This window comes from Streptopelia decaocto (genome assembly GCF_964273445.1).
Source record: "Streptopelia decaocto genome assembly, chromosome: 10".
In the NCBI taxonomy this organism is placed as follows: Eukaryota; Metazoa; Chordata; class Aves; order Columbiformes; family Columbidae; genus Streptopelia; species Streptopelia decaocto.
In genome coordinates, this window is record NC_138665.1 from 4479833 (window position 1) to 4500381 (window position 20549).

The following is a 20549-nucleotide window of genomic DNA, read 5'->3' on the forward strand; positions in this document are numbered from 1 at the left end:
AACAATGAGCACCGCTGACATGGGCAGTGATTAAACACCACTAGAGCAACTGGTCGTGAGGTAAATTAGCTGGGGGCTTGCATCTGTAGGCACTGGACCAGCCACCGTGGATCAGGGGCTGTGCTCAGCACCCGCAGCCCGAGGTGAGTGGCCTGGCGGGGCAGGGACAGTGCCGCCGCCTTGTTTTCTCTGCTTTCTTGCCCCTGGGGGTTTTAAAAATAGGAGGTTAAAAAATAATCCCTGCTTTGCAGGGATTCAGGTCATGCTTCGCCCTTCTTGTACCCACTTGGGTTAATGCTAGAGGAGACAAGCACGTGTGGCAACCGCTGACAATGGCGCCATGGTCCTGGCCTCCCTGCCCTGACCCAGCGTGGTCATTGCCCCACAGCCATCGTGTACTGCGTCATGTCACGCTCCTGCTGCGCCGGGAGCAGCATGGGTGAGGGTGGGCTGTGAAATGTCACCTCTGTGTTTGAGCCGCGATGCCGTGAGGATGTTACAGACCACGAAAGAGGAAAACAAAAAGGGGTAAAGGAAAAAATAAAACACAAAAAAGCTGCGCTCGTTCCACACTTCCCTCAGTGCTGTCTTGCCCCGTGTGGAGGCTTCAGAGGTGTGAACACATCCTGTTTACATCTGCCACAGAGACGGAGATGCTGAGGGGAGCGCACAGCTGAGGAGCAGTCGGAGGCAGCGCCGTGTGCAGGGAGAGCTGGTGACCGCCCCAGCATGGATGCGCTGCCCATCTACCACGGGGGCATCACCCGCGAGGCTGGGGAGAAGCTGCTCTTGGCTGCGGGCACCGATGGCAGCTACCTGCTGCGGGACAGCGAGAGCATCCCGGGAGCCTACTGCCTCTGCGTGCTGTGAGTGCGGCCGGCCCCGCGCCACTGCGGGCTGGGAGAGGGGTGCTGGGACGGTGATAGCTGATTTCCAACCTTCACATCCACAGTATGGGATGTTCCCACCTAACAGTGGCAAAATATGTCCTGATATTATCATTTGCAGATGCATGAGACTTTTGGTTCCTTTGCCTTGACTTAGGGTGTGCATAAGTGTTGTGGGGTCCTTTGCAGCATGAAGAGAAGCAGGTTTTGCCTTGCAGAGCCCATGCTTCCTCCAGGCATAAAACAAAAAGAGAAAGCAGGTCTGGAGCACATAGGAAGGACAAGCGAGGTGTTGTGGGGAAGAGCCAGGCAACTTGGCTTGGAATGACATGCACTGCCTCTTTGTGCTGCATAATCTTGCTTTCTGCCCGCTGCCTTCTGCTTCTTAAATGTGCTCGTGGGTTTGCTTAGCAACATCCACATTGTCCTCTGTCATTGGGAAGGGTAGCATGGATTGCTGCCATCCAGAACATGCCTTTGCTTCCTGGTGCTCTTGGGCAGGCTGTGTGTCCCACAAGCCATTTGTCTTGGATTAAACTACCAGTAAAGAACATGAATTACTGATGGGTGAGTGCTAATGTTTCATCAATTAGGGTGAAAGCAACAAAATTTGATGGGCTGGTCTGTCAGAGAGAGGGTAGAGAGGTTTTCCTGAGGCACCTGGGGTACCTTATAGTCATAGGACCTCATTTTAATGCAGTAATTTAGTTACCTTACTTTTGGCAAAACCAGAGGTCTTGGATGTCCTGAGAGGTAACACTACACAAAGAAATGCCATTGTACTAAAAGAACAAAGATGTGTCTACCAAGGCTAAACAGACACTTGTGCTTTACTTCAGTGGGAGAAGGAATCCAAGAGAAAACTGGTTTAGGACCATGAAGAAATTAGCTAACAGAGGGCACTTAGGTACCTGGCAGGAAACCACAAGAGGGAGAAGAGTCCTAGGTCAGGTCCCCAAATGTCTTGAATACATTTCCAACACTATGTAATTAAGCCCTGAGTAAGCATTATCATTCCCCTGTTGTAGACTAGTAAATGGAGGCATGCAGGAATGTTATAGGCAATCCAGAAATACACAACCTTGTTTTCAGGGAGGATCTTTGTGGCAGAAGATGTGTTCTTTTTTCTCTCATGAAACTGGAAGGTGAACCAAGCTAGGCTGACAAATACCTTAACAGCTAGCTGAAAAATGGGAAATAAGCATTTTGAGTTAAATGAAAAGTAGAACAGACATAGCAAGAGGTAAGGAGTGCTATGATTCCTGTGATGGGAATAGGCAATAAAAGCAGAATATTTTTTAAATAGCTGTGAGAGGAAACGGTGATATATCTTCTTAATGCTCGGAAGTCATTCAGTGCAGGTGAAACACTAAGACATTAGAGAAAGGGTCAGGCAAAATGTTACAATGCCAAATAAAATAGAGAATTTTGGAAGTCCACCATAGTCTAAATCAGAGTGTAGGTATGTAACAAGGTCTTTCATCTGCACACAATCAATTGGGATATTTTTCCGTGTTAGTGGTAATTTATGTCCTTCAGAAGAAGTTTCATGAATGAAATAAAATGTATAAAATGAAAATAGAAAACAACAGAAAGAATTGCTAACTATGAAGGTCTGCGGTGTTTGGAGGAAAAGAAAAGCGACTTCAGTAAGGAACGGAACCCTACCTAATTGCTTCTGGAAATTATGGGCCACTCCTGTCTTCATGTTATGTTGCATTCAAACATGTATATGATAAGCGAAGAGGGGAAAGCAAAAAAATATTACGGATGAATGTTATGCAGGCTTCTTGTGGAATGTAGCTCCTCAATCAATTTTTTATGAAGGAAATTTTCAATAGCATCTCGGATAAATCAAGATGAAGAAGAATGTTATTATGAGTATGATGTGATATAGACAGAAAGATACCTGAAAAATGCTAGAGCTAAGCCTTGATACTTAATATTTCAATTCAGAGCATTATGTAAGAAATAGCAGATACAGTAAGCAACACATCATGTAATAATTTTGGAGACAGTTACCATAACGACACCAGCAAGTGGTCTCACACTGAAGATACCCATGACAGTTAAAGAAATGTGGACCATAAACTAGAGAAGTGCTTTAACAGGCAAAAGTTTCCCAAAGCAGAGCACTTTAGTGGAGAGACTGGAGGAGCAAATAGGGAAGGTATGTAGATATGCATTAACAGAGGATGCTAAGCCTTGCTTTGGCAAAATAAAACCAGTGGACCCACCTCCGCCACCATCTGAACAGGGATGGCAGAAAGTGTGTATGTGCATGAGGGCTTTGGTAAAAACTGAGAGGGAAACCTGCAGTTGCTGTATTCACTGTTTAAGAAGAAGAAAATAGAGGAAAGACTAAGTACTTCTCAGTGTTTTTGTTTGTTCATTTGTTTTTTTTATCTATATTTCCTTCTAAATAAATAATGGAAATCATTAGGAATAACAAAGTTGTTAAGAAATTTACATTTCTGTTCAGAAGCTGTGCTAAAGATCACTCTGGGATACCTAGATATATCAAGATTAGGCATAACATGTATTTACTGCAAGTCCTAAACTGATCTTTGAAACATGAGCAATGAAGCGGGTCAGACATTAGATGTATCGCAATAAGCATCAGAGCTAAACAAAAGATTTTACATCCTTCCAGTGACAATTTCTAACAGAAGTGAGACTGTTTCATGCTGACAGCAATGTTTCTATTGCTCTTAGAAAAGAAAAAGAGAAAAACAGTCCAGTTTTCCAAAATCAAAACATGTTCTGTCTGTCTTCTTTCTCCTCTCCCTGCACTTCCCTGGAGAAGTAAAATAAAACAAATCTAAACCACCCCAGCTTCCCAGACTCAAGCCTTCTCAGGGTTAGGTTTGTTGTTGGTATTTTTTTGTTCACCATGAAGGAAGAAGGGAGTTGGAAAAATAATAATAAAAAAGCATCGTTCTAATAGAGAGAAAAACAACATGTATCAAGTAAGTCATTAAAGAAATATTTGGATGACAATGCTCTGATCAGCTTGAACTCACAGAGGTGGCTGCTCTGCCCTCTTAGCTCCAGGTACAGTAATCAGTAAGTGCTGTGGTTGCCACTGCACTGATTAGGCTCAAAGATTGCCTCTTTTTTTTCCAAGAAACTGAATAAATTTGTAATGCCACCACTACCACCATCCCCTCCCCATCAAGCACTCCTGAAAAGCCCTAACATGTTTGGCCAGTCTTTGCTGAAACACGTAACAAGGGCAACAGTGTTCACGGTCAGGCTCATTCAGCTTTTGCTTTTTCAATTAAAAAGTGAAGCCCTGACCTTTAAAAAGGAGAAGAGTCACAGACTTCAAGAATCCCTTGTGACTGACACTGATTTTTACAGGCAAGCATAAAAGAGACAGGTAGTAGCATAAAACCTGACCTACAGAGCTGGGTAACTGCGGCAGGCAGGATATTGTTGGTGGAGCGTTTGGCTAGAAAACTCTGCTTTCTCTCGTATTTGTTTCTCCTGAAGTATTGCTTTATCTTCCTTGAATGCTGCTTTCTGCTGTCCGAAGTCATGGTGTGCACGTGGCATGCCTGCTAGGCTTCAAAGACAGAAGGTTTTCTGGTGTGGCTGTGGCAAAGCACAAAGAACCCACTTTCACAAGTATTTTAAGACCACAATCAAACTATGCATGGAAGATTAGAAAGGTTTTGATTTGCAACGGTGTCCCGTGGGCTTCTTACAAACACAAGTGCTGCCTGCAGATTTTGGCCAAGTTTTTTAATACCAGATGCTCCCAAGATCTTTGTTGTGTGAATATTATTATTAAATTGACAATATATACTTTAAGGTGTTCGTCATGTTTTGAACATGTCAACAGAGGAGCACAATCTTTTCCTGGAAATTTTTTAGGGTTGCTTTGAAAAGCAAGAACATTTTTGCTGTTCCTGAAAACTGTGCTAGAATAAATGCATATGCTTTAAAAAATGTACATGTTTTACCTGTAAACATGTTAGACACTACCTGCAGTGCACCAGGGTTTTAGTGCCATAACCTGATTGATCCAGGGAGCTTCCTTTACTGGGCTGGTTTCCTCTTTGCTCAAAGCCCATTTGACGTTTTTAGCACCCCCAGAAATCCTCTGTGCACACCGCTCCTAATGAAGTCAATGGGGGACACAGGACACAATAACGGTGGCAGGTTTGAGAAGCAGCCTCTTAAAATGTGCCTGAAAAATGCATAAACAAAATGCCAGAGAGTACAAAAAGCACCACTTCCCTTTACGGATACATGAGCACACATGCAGAAACAAGCAGCTCACGCTTGAATGGGCAAAGATAAAACATTTGTAGTTTGGGTCTTAAAATTCATATACTTGAAAAATCTTGGAATGTTAGTTGTTGTTTCAGACCTTTAAGTAAGCTAAACATGACATACTCGTCAAACTGTATGTTCAGATCATTTGTTTGAAACCAGCGATTCATGTACTGTGCTGCATTCAATTTGTGGAAAATAATCAAAAGCCGGAATAGAAAGCTGTTTAGAGCTCTTGAAGCAACAGTAATGGCAGCAGGGATAGGCTGCAGTCCTATCAGATCTTACGTGTGCTATTTTTTCTGTCACCATAACCACAGTGCACAAGTTCAGGCAACGTGCCGAAACTTTCTGATGCGGCAGATGCATCAGCTGTACAGCGTGAAGGTGTAATACAGGATCACGAGCCAACTCCAGCTTAGCATTTCTTTTGTTTCACAAGTAATAGTTTTGATGATAGAAATGGCAGAATAATTGCATTTATTATAACACTGCACATAATAATCATCATAATTTAAAACGTAATTTGGAACAAAAGCTTCTCTCTGAGGGGGTGCCCCTCAATTCAAGGTCGTCGTAAATATCACACATGATTTTCAGCTTTGAAAAAAGTCTTGTACAGCCCAATGGTAAATTCCACTGAGGTGAATATTTCAGCTAATCAGAAGGAGCTTCGTCTTTGCTGAAAATAACTTGGCTAGTGGCTTTCAGACATTCCAATGGCTTTTATTGGAAAGATTTTAGAAAGGTAGACAGCCTGAACAGTGGGAAATCACTACGTTAAACAAATATGTAAATGGCAGAATGGCTACAATCGTTAGACAACAGATCCTAGATGAGCTCTACTCTGGTTTTGCAGGCTCAAGTTTTGAGGATTAAGTTGCAGCAGTGATTTCAGGTTCAGGGATTTTACGGTCAGACCGTGCCTACCTTGCTCTGAGAGAAATGGGAAATGTGACAATGAGCTACACTGAATCACTCCCTAACAAACTGAGAAATGTCATAGAAATATGAAACAGTAACATTTACAGGGCTATTGACAGTGTATAATGTGTTGCAGTTCTTGTGAGTTTTGCCTAAAGTGAGTGAAATTTCACCAGATAACCTTATTTAATGAGTTTTTGCCTTGTGAGGTACTACTATTCTGGAGGACACGGTGACTCATGAAGCTTAGTTACTGGCCCACCATAAAGTAATTTATCATCTCAGATTCAAATAAATTCTCATTTTATTTTCAAATTTGAAAAAAACCAAAACCAAACAAAAAAAGTCTTTGAGACATTGCTTTTGGCTGGCATCACCTTGTATTAGACCAATAAAAACCTTGCTCAGACAGGCTACATGCTCATTAGGTAAATCAGCAGCGTTTCTACTGATGGTTAGGAGTGTTCAAGTGGTGAAGATGCTGACAATCTCACACAGAAATCCGTGCATAAATTCCGAGGCACATCACAAGACCTGATTTGCTCTTTCAGGCTTCTGTTAATTTGAGAAAAGAAAATCAAGATAGTGTGTCTGCTTTATAGTGCCATAGCAGTATGGTAAGCTTAGTGTAGTTATAGATTCAGTATCACAGGTAAATTTTTTGTCACAAAAAGAGTGTTAGTAGGCAAATCAGTGACAGACATGTAAGATGAAGTGGATATGTACAGAATCCTGCTGTGAGTTAAGCTACAGTAACTGTTGGGCTTTTCAGGTGTTTAAACTGTTTTATTCACTCTTGCTGACATAGAGCTTGTATCTTGCCCATCATCTCAATGTGAATGCTATTTCTTCAGCTTGAGTTAGCTGATGGATGGTAATTGCTAAGTTGCTGTACCTTGATTGTGTGTCTGAGACCTAAATAAGGCAGGAACCAGGCTGCCTGTCAACAAGAAAATGCAAATTCCGGGGCACAGTGCGGAGATACAAGCTTAAATAGGATTTTCTCCTACATCAAATAACAAGCCTTTCCACGATTAATAAACCGAGCAGAAATATAACAATTAAAAGAGAAAAAGAAAGAAAAAGGACAAATAAGTGGTCGGCTGGGTTGCCTGTTCCATCTTTTGGCAGCTGTCACCTCTGTCGCAGGGGGCCCAGGGGTGCCCTGGGCAGGGGAGACCTGGCTGAGCCCGGGTGTGGAGGCGTGGGCTGCCAGGCCCTGATGTGCCTTCCCCTGATCTCAGGACGTTTGGCTCTGTGGAAACCGCGTTCCGCCCCTGTAGGTGCTGTGCTGTTCATGTCATTGCCCGTGTTCCCAGTCCAGGGCTGCCCACTGGGACACGGCTGAGGTTGGTCCTTCTGACCGAGCATTCAGGAGCTGGTCTGCAACCTGAATCCAAGCCCTGTGGATAAGGCAGAACTGCAGGCTGACCTGTCTTGCTCAGTGCGTTATCTGCTGCGTGCCACTGAACCCCACTGCCCAAGTACCGAGTCCCCCACGAGCTCCCACCGAGCAATATTGTACAATGAAATTACAAGTAAGATGAGGATGCAAATCTACCAGGTAAGAAAAACTGATTGGTATAGTGCAAAGACACCAGAGGAGAAAGCTATGTAAAAAGGAAGAAATTGATGTCATTTATCGCTGACATGGCTTTCCCTGTCTCTCTGGCTTTCTCCTTTTATATTTGTTCCATTTTGGACCCAGAAATGAATACAAATTAGTTTAATAAAATTTCCCAACTGAGATACAAAACATTTGGAGATGGTTTTAAAATATACCGTGCAGCTGAAATGTCATGCTTAATTTTAATCTGCAGCATGCGGCTAATATCCTCTGGCTATTCCAATGGTGCAGAAGATTGTAATTATTCACCTGTTAAAGCAAATGCAGCTTTAACAAGTCTGATCACAGTTGAAAAGGAGGAGTGGAGAGGACAGGTAGACAGATGCTGCCTCAGTATGTCATCTGTGAATGATGCCTTTTTTGCTCTTTGGGAGGAATTATCTAGCTATAAAGAAAAAACCCTATAATATAAAGCAGTCTGTTTCCTGTAATAGCAACATTTTCTAGATTTTCCTTTAAGGAAGTTTTCCCAGTGATAGTGTTGCAACAAAGAGAGTGTTACCGTAGTTCCCAGCTGGTATAACACATCCTTTGTTATGGAAATGAAAAAATGAGTGGGATGACAAAAAAATATCATCGGCAGTGACCAAAACACTCTTTCGTAAGTGCTATCCAACACTGTCCTTACAGCAATAGAGGTTTTCTACTTCTCATCAGCATTTTGGCATTTTTTGCCTTTGATAAAAAATTTATATGGCTTTGTTCATCAAGCTGTTAATTCATGATTGCTCCCATCCCCTGGGCGTCACTGGCAGGAACGAGGAGTTTTGTAATTGTGAATGATGCTTGTGGCCATCCCTGGGTCAGATGAAGGGATGGGGGAGCCCGTCTTTGGGCGTCAGGAGCTGGTCGTCCCGCAAGGAATGGTGGTGAGCCAGTGTCACTGCAAGAGTGCTCACTGAAATCCTTCTCTCAGTGACATGTGTCCATCTCCTGTTGATTTTGTTCAGCAGAGAGAGGAATTCATGTCACTGAGAGGTGGACTTGAACTGCATCTCACTAGGCAATGGCCTCAAAGCATGAGCGATGTGAGAGACTCCCAGTGACTAGTGCCATGCCCAGGCCCCGTGGCACTAGGTTTTTGGATTTAGCTGTGTGGCCACACCACATATAGGGACATTGTGTCACACTAAAAGGTCTTTTCCTGCCATGAATTGAGTAAAATGTAGAAAACTGAGCTGGCCCTCATGGTGGCTGGGAAATTTCTTATCTCCTGAGACCTAAGCTTCAGTAAATGCACCTTTTCACCTGCTTTTGAACCGTTCTTACGTGTTTTGCTCTTTGGAAGATAATGTTCTATATAATCTCGATTTCAACTTCTGTATTTACTTTTTGTTTTAAGAAAAACACCTTGATCTTCCTTCAGCCCACACTGATCTCAGTTAGTTGGGTGGTTTAAATCATAAAAACCTTTCTCACAGGAGACTGTGCCTGTCTAGCAGTAAAGGGAATTTGGCTCATCAAAATCATGTCACTCACACACAGAAGGCAAAAAGCACTTTGAAGTGGTAATGAAGTAAGTTCCTGCTGCTTAACAGAAAGTTTTGATAAGATCATATTCGTTGGGAGAGCGCTTATCAGGAGAGCTGTAATTCATTTGGTGGAAACAAAAAACCCAATGGAAAGCAGTTAGGTGGGAAGATCTAGTTGTTCACCTTCTTAACAAAATGCATCCGCCTTCCTTTGTGCTTTTCCTTTGAAGAAGCAGGTGTGGTGGTCCTGGGCCACCTCACCTCTATGGAGTAGCTGTGTTTACTGATGGCTTCAGAGCCAACAATAGACTACAACGTTGTGTTTGTCAGCTTAAGCACAGTGCACGCCTTCAGGCCTTTCGGTCTTCTGTCCTCTGAGAAAAAATGTACGTTTGCCAGGTGAGTGGAGAGCTCTCACTTTGTCCCTTGCAAGGCTGTGATAGCAATGTCATACCCCTCCTGTGGTCCATGCTGTGCTCAATGTGCCCATGTTCCCAAACTCTTGTTCTTCTTTTCTGTATCTCATGGGTTTTTAATCTGAGCTATCCTTTGTGCTTTCTCTGGGCTTGGTTGAAATATTTTACAGTGGCATGTTTTGAAAAATGCAGGGTAGGCGTCTGTCTTATACCTTACCCTGCCTTGGCCCTGAATATTACTTTATCTGACCCCTATTTTTCAATTTGTCCAGCTTAGTAAACCCTTCTGGCAGAGTGCTGGAAGCCATCAGATATTTGAGAGTCAGGGCAGCACCCCAGCCCCTCGACCACTTCAAGTCATGCAATCTCTCAGGTACAGACAATGATGAAAGGAACACCAGATGGCAGCTTTCGGGACAACCGAGCCATTTGTGGAAAAAATCAGATTTTAAAGAGATTGAAGCAGTTGGAATGCTTTGGGACAAACAAGAACAAGCATGGGTAATATGCACAGTGTATTATTAAAAAGAGGAGGCAAGAGAGTGAGTTTTTAGATTTTTACATACTGATTCTGTTGGTTTTGAGGCTTGAAAAAAAATTACCATGGAGATGGTCAGACATCCACTTCAAAGAGAGGGAACAAAATGCCAAGACCTCTCTGGTGTTTCCCAGTACACTACAGCCTATAAAATCCTAATTTCAGCAACTATATATTGGCTGCTGTGCTACATATATAGGTGCAGGAAAGCCCCTCGTGATTTCTACAAAGAAAAGATGAATGTGACCATCAGCTGCTCACGAAAAGCTGACAATACAGGCACAGCTCTCAGAGGTTTTAAGAAAGGACATGATAGTACAGGATGTCTTGTCTCTGGAGAAAATGCTCCTTTTGTTGACATGAAAAGGTAGATGAAGTTGTGGTGGGATCGTGGGGTTGGGGTAGGCTTATCCCCACATCTGAGGAGGAGGAGGACAGTGACCCAGCTGCCGCACAGGGAGTTTGTCCCCACAGCCCCCACAGGAGGGAACGGCTTCGCGTCTTCTGCCTCCGTATTGAACCACAGTGGGAGCCGAGTGCTGGGGGAGAGCTCGCAAATCATGACAGGCGTTCTTGCTCCCACCTCGTGGGGTTACAGCAGTGTGACAACTGTTAACAACTTCCTGCTTGGATAAATTATATCAGACACTGCTTTGCAGAGGTTGCTGTAATGACTTTTTAACAAGAATTTATCCAGGAGCCGTGACACGGGGCGTAAGTAATTGCAATCATACGGTATCTGTGTCATTGATGGTTTTTGCTATTTTGTAGTAACTACTATAATACCATGTATAATTGGAAAGAAATACAGTATTTTTCTGCTTTCTTAAGGGAACAGTAACTAAAATCCTGCTGTGTATTCATATAAATCTGTGTAGTATGAAATACAGTCTTTCTTATCTGATACCATCCAATGTTGCACCCACAGAACTACTATCAGTTGTCTCTGCTTCTGAGTTAAATTTTTGGATATTGGTATAATACTCTGCCATGTAATTCATTCACTGTGCTGAGTTTGTAAGAGACTGGCTGACTCTGGACACAAGTATGTTTTGTGTTATTAGTGCATGGCTCCTTATGCTCAAAAGACTCAGATTTAAAAAGAAGGAAGATTCCATACTCTTATAACTCGCCTTTATCAGTATTTGAGAATTAGGAACATACAAGCAAGGCAAAGAAGAATTTACCTGGCTTTTGTGGGTCTAGCTTTCCAAATAAATTAGGCTTATGCTATTGCTTCTGGGAACATCTGCATTTACATCAGTCACAAACAGTAATGTTGTCTGCCAATAATACGCCTGTTTTTCCAAGGAAAGTATGTCTGGTGTGTGTCAGTAAAAGGAGGCCACTGGAAGAAAAATAGTGCTGAGGCAGGAACGAAAGCAATTTCACTTAGCCTAGAATACCTGAGTATTGTTGAACTAGATCTGAGTCAGACCAATCCCTCCCATCCAAAAAGAACCCAGTAGGTTGCACAGAGCTTCTGACCTGTGTCTCAGTTTGTTTTTTATCTGCCTAGTGCCTTTATGGGTGAGTTTATTATTAATGAAAGGTTAGCAGATAAACGGACTCCGACATAACAGAGTGCACCTCTTGTGAAACCTGGCAGTAGAAATGAGTAATAAATACTGTTGATTTTTTTTATTCACAGGCATCAGGGTTATGTTTATACCTACAGAGTGTCCAAGACAGAAACTGGGTCCTGGAGTGCTGAGGTGTGTACTTCTTTCTCTACCAAAAATTTCTACATTCTGTCTGATGTTTGCCTTGATTCAGTGAAATATATTCAAATTATTCCTGTTTCTGCATAGCGTGATCTTCATTGAAGGTAATCGATCTTGAGTGTGCCCATCAGTAGGATGTCTTGGTGCCATTTCTGGTAGTCTTGAACTCATAAATTAATTTCTTGTTACATTTCAGCTGTTGCATAATGCAATAGTGAATTATTTTGCATCATTTTAAATTGCAAAAATATTGTGTTTTTATAATTTGACAAGCACAATCAGTTCCCTTCTCTCCCACGCACCACTAATGTCAGAATATTTAAGGAAATTATTTTCAATCTACAGTGTTTTAAAGTTAATTTCTCTCCAGATTAATTCATCATGGATGCAAAGCCTAGATAAGGTAGCCAAAACTCAATACAAAATATATTTTCACCCAGATGATAAGAAACTAGTAAATCAATTGTAGAATAACACAGTTTGCAATACAGACAACTATTTAGGTTGATGGAATTGGGATACTAACCTGTGTTTCTTTAATGAAAGTCTTGTTCTTTGGATGTTCTCTGTGTATTAATTCATAATTAGCTTTCTGTTTGCGCATTAATGAACACTGATTACAAACATTAAGTGATTTCTAGACAGGCATAATTCCTTGGCCATTATGAAGTGGTTGCAGTGCTCTGGAAGACAAGACTGATTCCTGGGGTTACTTAGAAGCAGATTGTGGAGTAGAAGTGACTCCCATTACTGCAGAGAAAATAATTGTCTGTGTTCCCCTTGGGAATGGTCCCCGGGAAGAATTCACTCGGTCATTCCTGTAAGGCGCCAGGAACACCCTGTAGCTTTGCACGGCCTGAGCAGGAGGGATTTTGGGGCGGGGTGGCAGTGCACCCAGCATGCCAGGGCAAGCACTGGTGCCTCAGGAGGGGTGCCGGGACCCCCAGGGACCCCACTGTGCAGGATGATTCCCTGAGCGAGGCTGCAGCCTGCTCGGCCCCAGCTAACGTCAGTATCCGCAGCGAGGTTTCGCTAGGGTTACACAGGCCTGCTACAGCTCCTGCCCCATGAGCGCCACATGGATTCCTATGTCTGGGTCTTGGGCTTTCCCTCACTGTATTTTAGGCAAACCCTGTCTGTATTTCACAGCATAGGTGTCCTGAAGGCCCAGGATTATCAATGCATCATCTACAGGACTGCACAGCCCAATGATACCATCCCTTTCTTTAAGAAAATTGAAACCTTTGAGTAAATGTTGCTATGACCACGCTGACCTCAGCTGTTAGAAACAGTAGCCTAAATCCAACTTATCCCTACAAAATGTGCCTCCAAGGCCAAAACAGGCTCTAGCTGCAGCTGGTGCTGTTCTGTCTCTGTTCCCTTCCCAAGGGCTAGTTAGTCTCTGTTCGAGCTCGGGTTCACCTGTCTTTCAAGGACTTGACAGGGAAACTAAAACACAGCTGGGGAAATCCCAGCCCGTGCGAAGCCTGCGGCTGGTGCCGGTGCAGGCAGGGCTGGACTCAGCCTGGGCGAGAGCAGTGTCCCTCGGGAGGGACTGTGCCGGCAGGACTCCTGCCCATGGCTGGATGGGGAGGAGTTGTTACAACAATGTCCTGAAGGATATAACAGAAAAAGTGGGATTTTTGATTAAAAGCAGACACAGTTTCATTTCACAGTGTTTGAAGAGATGCTAATGTTGAAAGATAGGAAAACTCCCACTTTTAATAAACAGGCAACATTTTGCTGCTGCCTTTGTACAAGAGTTAGACAGGGATACCCGATGAATAGATAAGACAGTATCGAATGCTTGGAGAAAGGCAGGCATGGAGAGGCCATGTCCAAACCTGAATTTGGTGGTGTAAAGACTCGCCTCCCCAGTAGCTCTATCAGGCAGCTCTCTAGACTGTCTTACTAGTATTTCCCAGCTGGAAGGATCTTACCAATAAACCCCAGTCTGGAGGTTAAGCGCTGGCTGTAATAAAGCAGAAACAGTGAAAGACCACTTGGGAATTTGCCTAATAAGCACGGCAGGCTCTGGGTTCCTCTTGTAGTGATTAAGAAATCATCCCTCTTCCAGCCTTATATCACCTAATAGCTGGAAACTGCTCTCAGTGCAGGGAGGATGTGACGCCCTGGGGGAAGAAGAGCAGTATGGCTCATTGGCTCATTTGAAGTTAGCATATCGGGGGCCCAAGTGAAGGGCTGGCTCTTCCTTGGGAGGTGTGTGCATTTCTGAGGAGAAGGCTTTTGTGCCAGCACCCTGAGCCCTGCACGGATGCTCAGAACCCAGCATCCCCTTTCACCTCTCGCCCTTTGGCTTCGCAGACAGCACCAGGGGTCCACCGGCGGCTCTTTCGGAAAGTGCACAACCTCATTTCGGCCTTCCAGAAACCCAACCAAGGCATCGTAACGCACCTGCAGCACCCGATCATCAACTGTGCAAAAGCCAAATACCCCTCAGGTACTTGCGGGGTGGAGGGAGCCTTGGCCACAGCTGAGCAGAGCTTCCATCACAGCAGGGGGGGCTTGGACTCATCCACCTCTTTGACAGGAACTGGCCAGCAGGGTGGTATTGCCAAAAATATGCCCTAACTTTGTTAATGTGGGATCGAAATGCTGGCACCGAGGCGCTCATTAGAGATAAGGCCTGTCAATGTGATGAGGAAACAGATTTTGAATGTACTACAAACCTTCTGATCTGTCCATTTTCTTGCAGTCTTCAACCTTTCTTTGTGATTATTTTTCTTAGGGAGAAATGAAGGCCACAACTTCCACCTGCAGCCGTCATGAAGATGTTTCCCCAGGTGTGACATAACCATATCTCCCACTGTCTCTGGTCCATGCAGTAGAACAGAACAATTTATGTGATAGTTAATACAACTCCATGAGTTTTCTTGTAACATTTGCAGAAATGTGTATTTCATAGAATTTCTAGCTCAAAACTTCACCCATTACTTAACTTTGGACCCTTCTTCGCTTTGTTCTAATTGGTATTTATGCCGAAATGGGCAAGTGCCCTTTTATAGCTTTAAGAAAATGACGTTAAGATGTCTTTGCATTGGGTGGGCTTTGTGTCTGTCATTCATACAGATCCTAAAGATATTCTGGAGGCGGCATCATGAGGATGCCACTAACCAACTTCCCACTGGCCACCTCTGCCTGGCTCTACAGAATTTATAGCTTGCACAGAATGATCAAAAAGCTTAAGCGCTGCACTGAGTAATTGAGGAAACCAGCAGAGAGCGTCATTCTTTGCTTTTAGATATTCTCCATACTTGGAAAAAAAACCACCCCTGCATAAAATTTTTAAAAATAAATTATTTTTGCATGACGGTTTCTCTGCTTTGCTTTGTGTTTGTGTGCTGCTGGGCTCCTGGAGGAGAGCCCTGACTCCACAGAGCCCGACAGCTGTTGGGGTGAGCACCCGGCTACCCGGGAACTCCAGTACTCGCCTTTTAGATGCGGGTTTAGCAATCACGGTGACCCTGTCCTGCCTGAGCTGGCAGACAGGAGGAAACACTTGACCAGCCCGGCTGTCCTGCAGCAGCGTGTTTCAGCAGAGTCCGTGTCTGTGGGGCAGTCACAGGGTGTGAATGTGGTGTGGGGCCGGGCTGTGTGTGTGTGCACACTCGAGGGGACGCAGCTGGGCTGCCTGGTAAGTTTGTGCCACTGTTAGTTGTGCTTCAACCTGCACAAATGGTCCTGACTATCCAAAAAAAGGTGATTGTCCCACGCTCCTTTCCAAAGCACAAGAATAACAGTGATTGCAAAAATGCTACAAAAACATATCTTTTAAAAAGCTACAACTCTGAACATTCTATAGCCACCTTTTGCTCTGGTTAAATATTGTGTGCCTATACTTCTAATTTCCTCTGCACAGCTTGGAAGGAAGGAAGCGTTTTCTAAGAGGTAAAGAATCTTTTTCCAGAAACATCAGGCTACAGGCGCAGGAGAACAAACCAGCCCAAATTCCAGCAGACATGGCCAAGCTGGATGTGAACAGTGACAGCACTAAAGGGGCTGCAGCATTTGATAAGGCTGGGACGTTTACTTTTCTTTTTTGTTTTTTCCCCTCGTATTTTTTTCTCTTTTATTTATTTTCCCTCCTCCAAGAGTGGCTCTGTGTGTTTGTGTAAGACGGAGTGTGCGCATGAGACAGTGCAAGCAATACAACATTTTCTGTAACACGCAACATGTTTGTCGTAAATCAGCAATTGGAATAAATGCAATAAATGAACAGCCTCATTGTAAGAGGGACCAGTGGGTAAGACTGTTGCAAAGTTGTGACAATTTTAGTTCATTAGGCAGTTTCTGGCTAAATGAAGGCCAGATTTCATTTGCAGTGAAAAGTTCCATCCCCTGACTAGTCATATCAGATTTTACACCATGCTGGCATGCGTTGCTCTGCGCCTCCTTGTTACATAAGCTCACTGGTTGGAACAAGGCTCTTACCTTAACATAGTGCCATACAGCGGCAGAGCCAGAAGGATTTGCTCTTTAATAAAATATTTAAAAGCTGGTTTTTTTTTAATTGTTACATAATTTAGCAAACGCCACCCATGGAGGAGCTGAACTGCCCAATGCCAGCGCGGAGCACAACGTCCCTACACATCCACTCCTGGCTGACCTGGCCTCTCCTGATCGCACCGTGCTGGGGATGTAGTGGATGCACTCTGCTGGGGGGCTGTGTCCTACAGAAATGTCCTATTGCCTTCAAGCGACTGCTGAGGCTGTCACCGCTGCATGTGCAAATCCTGTGGCACAGGAGCAGCAGCCGCGTGTCTGCGGTGCAGCGAGCTGAGGATAACTGGCTCGAATATGATTGACTCCAGGAGTGCATTGTTCTTCTAAAAAATGCATAAAATAAGACAGAAGATGCCATTTTTCTTTAAAACTGAGAATGTTGTTTCAGTTTCTGATGTAAATTATTAAGATAGAGGCTTGTTTGTGTTGTTTCTTTTGGGTACCCAAGGGTCTGGAATTGCTGTAGGCTTAAACAAGGTGGAAACAGAGAGAGAAGTTCATGGTATCTCTGGGACAAGGAGTCGGTGTTTGGTTATGAGAACAGTAATATGGAGATTATATAGATTTCATGCATTGACTTAGGTGTGAAGAGCTACACAACCTTTTAGCGAGCAGCAGCTGTTTTTTGTGGGCATGATTTCTCAGGCAATGTCTGTATCACCTGGCTCTCCTCTCCCATCCCCAGCTGAGCTGCAGCCGTGCAGGGCCGCAGCCCGTCGCTGCTGTGCTTGCTCTGCCCCATCGCCGTTCCCCGGTGCTGCACCCGGCTCTGACAGCCGCTTTAGCTCCGCGGCCCCCGCCCTCCCTGTTCTGCCATCTCTCCCACCAGAGCACCCCTTTGGCCTCGCTTCCTTCTCACCCATCCAACACAGCTCTGCCACCCCAGCCCTCACTACCAGCCCAGTTGCTCCCATCTGTTTTTCACCACGCAACCTTTTCTTTAGCCTTAAACATTCCCTCTGCCCCCGGTTCACCATCTCCTCCCCTCTGCTGCATGTGCTGGGCTTTTCATTTTTCCTCACGCGCGTACTTTTGATACACACAGTCATTCATCACTATCTATTTGAGGCAGCTGTACAGAAACAGAACGTGCAGGTACTTAAACTTTGCTCCTTGTCCCCTACCACCCTGTTGACTTCACCCACTCAGTTCTTGGGAGCGCAAAGGCATTTAGCAGAATTTATTTTTCTCTCTCTCACATTTGTTCTGATGAAATGTAATGGCCTGTGCACAGAAACTGGCTGATTTCACCTGCACTGAAACCTGCAGAGCAATATGCATGAACTTTGGTGAATGAGACGTAAGATTAAATCTTGCTAGCAACCCCGTGCCCTCCAGCTTCTGAGGTAACCAATATTGTCTGAAGCCCTTATCTAACTGTAAGGAAGCACTTATTACTGACATGACCCAAATATCCCAAAATACACGGTGTAAACAAAGACAATATCACACCCCATCAGTTTGCACCTTTATTTTTAAAAAATGAAATAGTCAAAGTACTTTCTTTTTCAAATATCGACACATAATATATTAACTTTTAATATTTACAGCGTGTTGCTGGGATGTTCTTGTAGAAAATGCATGCTTCTGGTCTGAAACCCAGAGCAAAATGCATCAGACCATTTAACTGCAGCCATATAACATAAACCTGTACAGTATCCAGTCACTATTCAGCACAGGAGTTAGAGCAGGAATAAAAAAATTGGGATCTATTGTTTCCTAGCAACGAGGCTGAGGCCATTATAACACAATTTCTGTAAGATCAGAACCTCTAACTGGTGTTAGACAAAAACTGAAGATCTTGGCATACATTGTAAACATTTTTACTGTTGATGAGAAAGCTAAAAAGGAACGTTACTTTGACATATATCGTATGCTATGCTTCTCTTTCTTGTTTATTGACACTTCTGCCTGAAGAGTATGAAGATTTTAATGTTTTATCATGGTTCATACAAGTAAAATATTGTCAAGGACACGATCTGATATACTAACATTTATTAAAAGGCTAAAGTCCACCACGAGATCTAAGGAAAAACTGGAAATTGTCAAACACGTTTCCTTAGACAAATAACGGCAGGTGACAAATGCCCGGACACACACAGCGAGCCCGACTCCATCGTTCCCAGCTTCTGCCGAGGAGCGACGCCTCTGACAGCCAGGGTGCCTTCGACCTGGTCACGCTTTGTATCGAGTACGGGTTTAAAATAACAGTGAGTGTCCGACAGGGAAAAATCCTCCCATGCCGGGATGTGCCGAGCTCCAGCAGCTCAGGCTCAGCCAGGACCTGCTCTAAACCCCTCCTAAGCCACTGGGCCCGGCTTCCCGCAACACTGACCACAGGGAGAGGGTCCGCCCAGCACCCGGAGCCCAGAGCAGGCAGGTAAGGTGGGAATACCCAGCGGCACGTCGACCAGGTCATATATATTTATTTGGCTATGTTCTACATAGATATCTATATATATATATTTATACCTTTGAAATGTTCTAGATCTGCTAAATCAATATGAAAGCAAAGGAAACATTACATGTACACACTGTTTGGCTGTCATAAAAAATATAGCACGTATTTCTCATGGCAGGTATTTGCTACAGGATAGTGTGCAATAGTGGTAATTTTATTTTATTTTATTTTATTTTATTTTATTTTATTTTATTTTATTTTATTTTATTTTATTTTATTTTATTTTATTTTATTTATTTTATTTTAATTTTTTTTCACCTTCAGAAACTTGTTTGCAGTGCAGAACACTAGCATCAAATTACCTGATCTAAATAACCGTATAAATTTCCATGCTGTTATTTTTCTTTTTTGATTTTTCTCTTTTGGGTGTCTAGGTTATAGTGCAAAATCAAAAAAAAAGCCAAAACAACAAACAAACAAACAAATAAACACAAAACCAACAAAAAAGGCTGACAAATTGGTCTAACTACTAGGGAAAAGAAATGGACACTGAAATACTCCCTGCCTCCATCTGAGGTTGTTCATGAACAAGATGGTCCAAAGCTCTTTGTTTGCTCCAGTTCTCATAAATCACTGCTGGCTGGCCCATGTGTAGCTGTGATTTCCTTTTCCAGCGCTCTTTCAGAAATAACCTGTTTCTTCAGCACTGCCACCTCAACACAACATTTTTATTCAGTTTCCTAAATTGCTGAAACTGTTACGATGAAGGCATTTTTTTGCTTTTGTAACTGGGCCGTGTAATGTCATGTGATTCTTTACACATCCATATTCTCCTATGAAATACTGTTCAAAAATGTACCTTAGACTGCACCCAGGAACTGGGAAAATGCCAAACCTACTTTCAGTGACAAACTTGTAACACATTTCACTCTTTGACCTTTTGGCATAATATGAGAACAACAGTAATCAAGGCAGTATTAAAAAACACAGCTGTAGGTAATACAAAGTGCATTTCCTGCATATAATACAAATATAATTTTAAGAAACTAAAGGCACAAGCTAACTAAATATGTATTACATACTAGAAATGCACAGTTCAAGGTAATTCTAATAGCTTCAAATATTTGTTTATAATGGATATTTAAAGCAGTTTGAAAATGATACCTCATCAGTGAATTGCAAAAAAGTATAATTGCTTAAAATATAAGTAAAATAGACTCTAATATTGACATCTTGGATCAGTGATAAAATACATCATCACATTTATGAATGCACTCTCTATATACAATTAATAAATTATTCTTCCATTGATTAAAAGCGTATTAGAGGCTCAAGGATTTGAAGGTCCATTTTTAGGCTGGTGTGGAGGTATTCAAATTCTCCATGATCGTATGGAAAATTATGGAAACTAGAGCTGTCACACCTGGATGTTGTCAGCTCCTAATTCTGTACATTAGTTAATGATGAGCCCGATCAAAATGTGGAGGTACGGATTTTGGTCCACAGTTCCCCCTGGCCGGGGAGGAGAGGGAGGTTTCGGGGGCCGGGCTCAGCCCGACCCTGCACCCCCAGAGCTGTGCTGGCTCCCGGGGAGCCCAAGGGACAGAGACGCTCATGGTGTGAGGCTGGGACCCGGGTCCAAACCCCCGCGGGGTTCAGGTCCAGGTGTCAGCTCAGGCTCATCTCCAACTTTGGTACAGTCTGCTCCACTTGCCCAAAAACAAAGGAAAAAATAAAACTGGGGAGAAAGGAAGA

The 20549-nt window shown here is 43.4% G+C and overlaps 1 protein-coding gene across 2 annotated transcripts; it reads left to right on the forward strand.

Annotated features, from left to right (window-relative positions):
• Positions 1-592: 592 nt before the first annotated feature.
• Positions 593-15092, forward strand: SH2D1A (SH2 domain containing 1A). 2 transcript variants are annotated; one of them, XM_082061926.1, is made up of 5 exons: positions 593-866; positions 11797-11860; positions 14195-14330; positions 14619-14673; positions 14960-15055. In XM_082061926.1, the coding sequence occupies exons 1-4, from the start codon at positions 730-732 to the stop codon at positions 14657-14659; spliced, it is 378 nt and encodes a 125-aa protein (XP_081918052.1). In that variant the 5' UTR covers positions 593-729; the 3' UTR covers positions 14660-14673; positions 14960-15055. The 2 variants fall into 2 exon arrangements, with proteins under 2 accessions (XP_081918052.1, XP_081918051.1); XM_082061925.1 differs by having other exon boundaries at positions 14619-15092.
• The last annotated feature ends 5457 nt before the right edge of the window (positions 15093-20549 follow it).

Excerpts from the sequence above, each read along its gene's own strand:
- SH2D1A (XM_082061925.1), top strand. The coding sequence starts at position 730 with ATGGATGCGCTGCCCATCTACCACGGGGGCATCACCCGCGAGGCTGGG. Across the intron at positions 867-11,796 it reads GCCTACTGCCTCTGCGTGCT|GCATCAGGGTTATGTTTATA; the intron begins GTGAGTGCGGCC and ends TTTTATTCACAG. Across the intron at positions 14,331-14,618 it reads AAAAGCCAAATACCCCTCAG|GGAGAAATGAAGGCCACAAC; the intron begins GTACTTGCGGGG and ends TATTTTTCTTAG.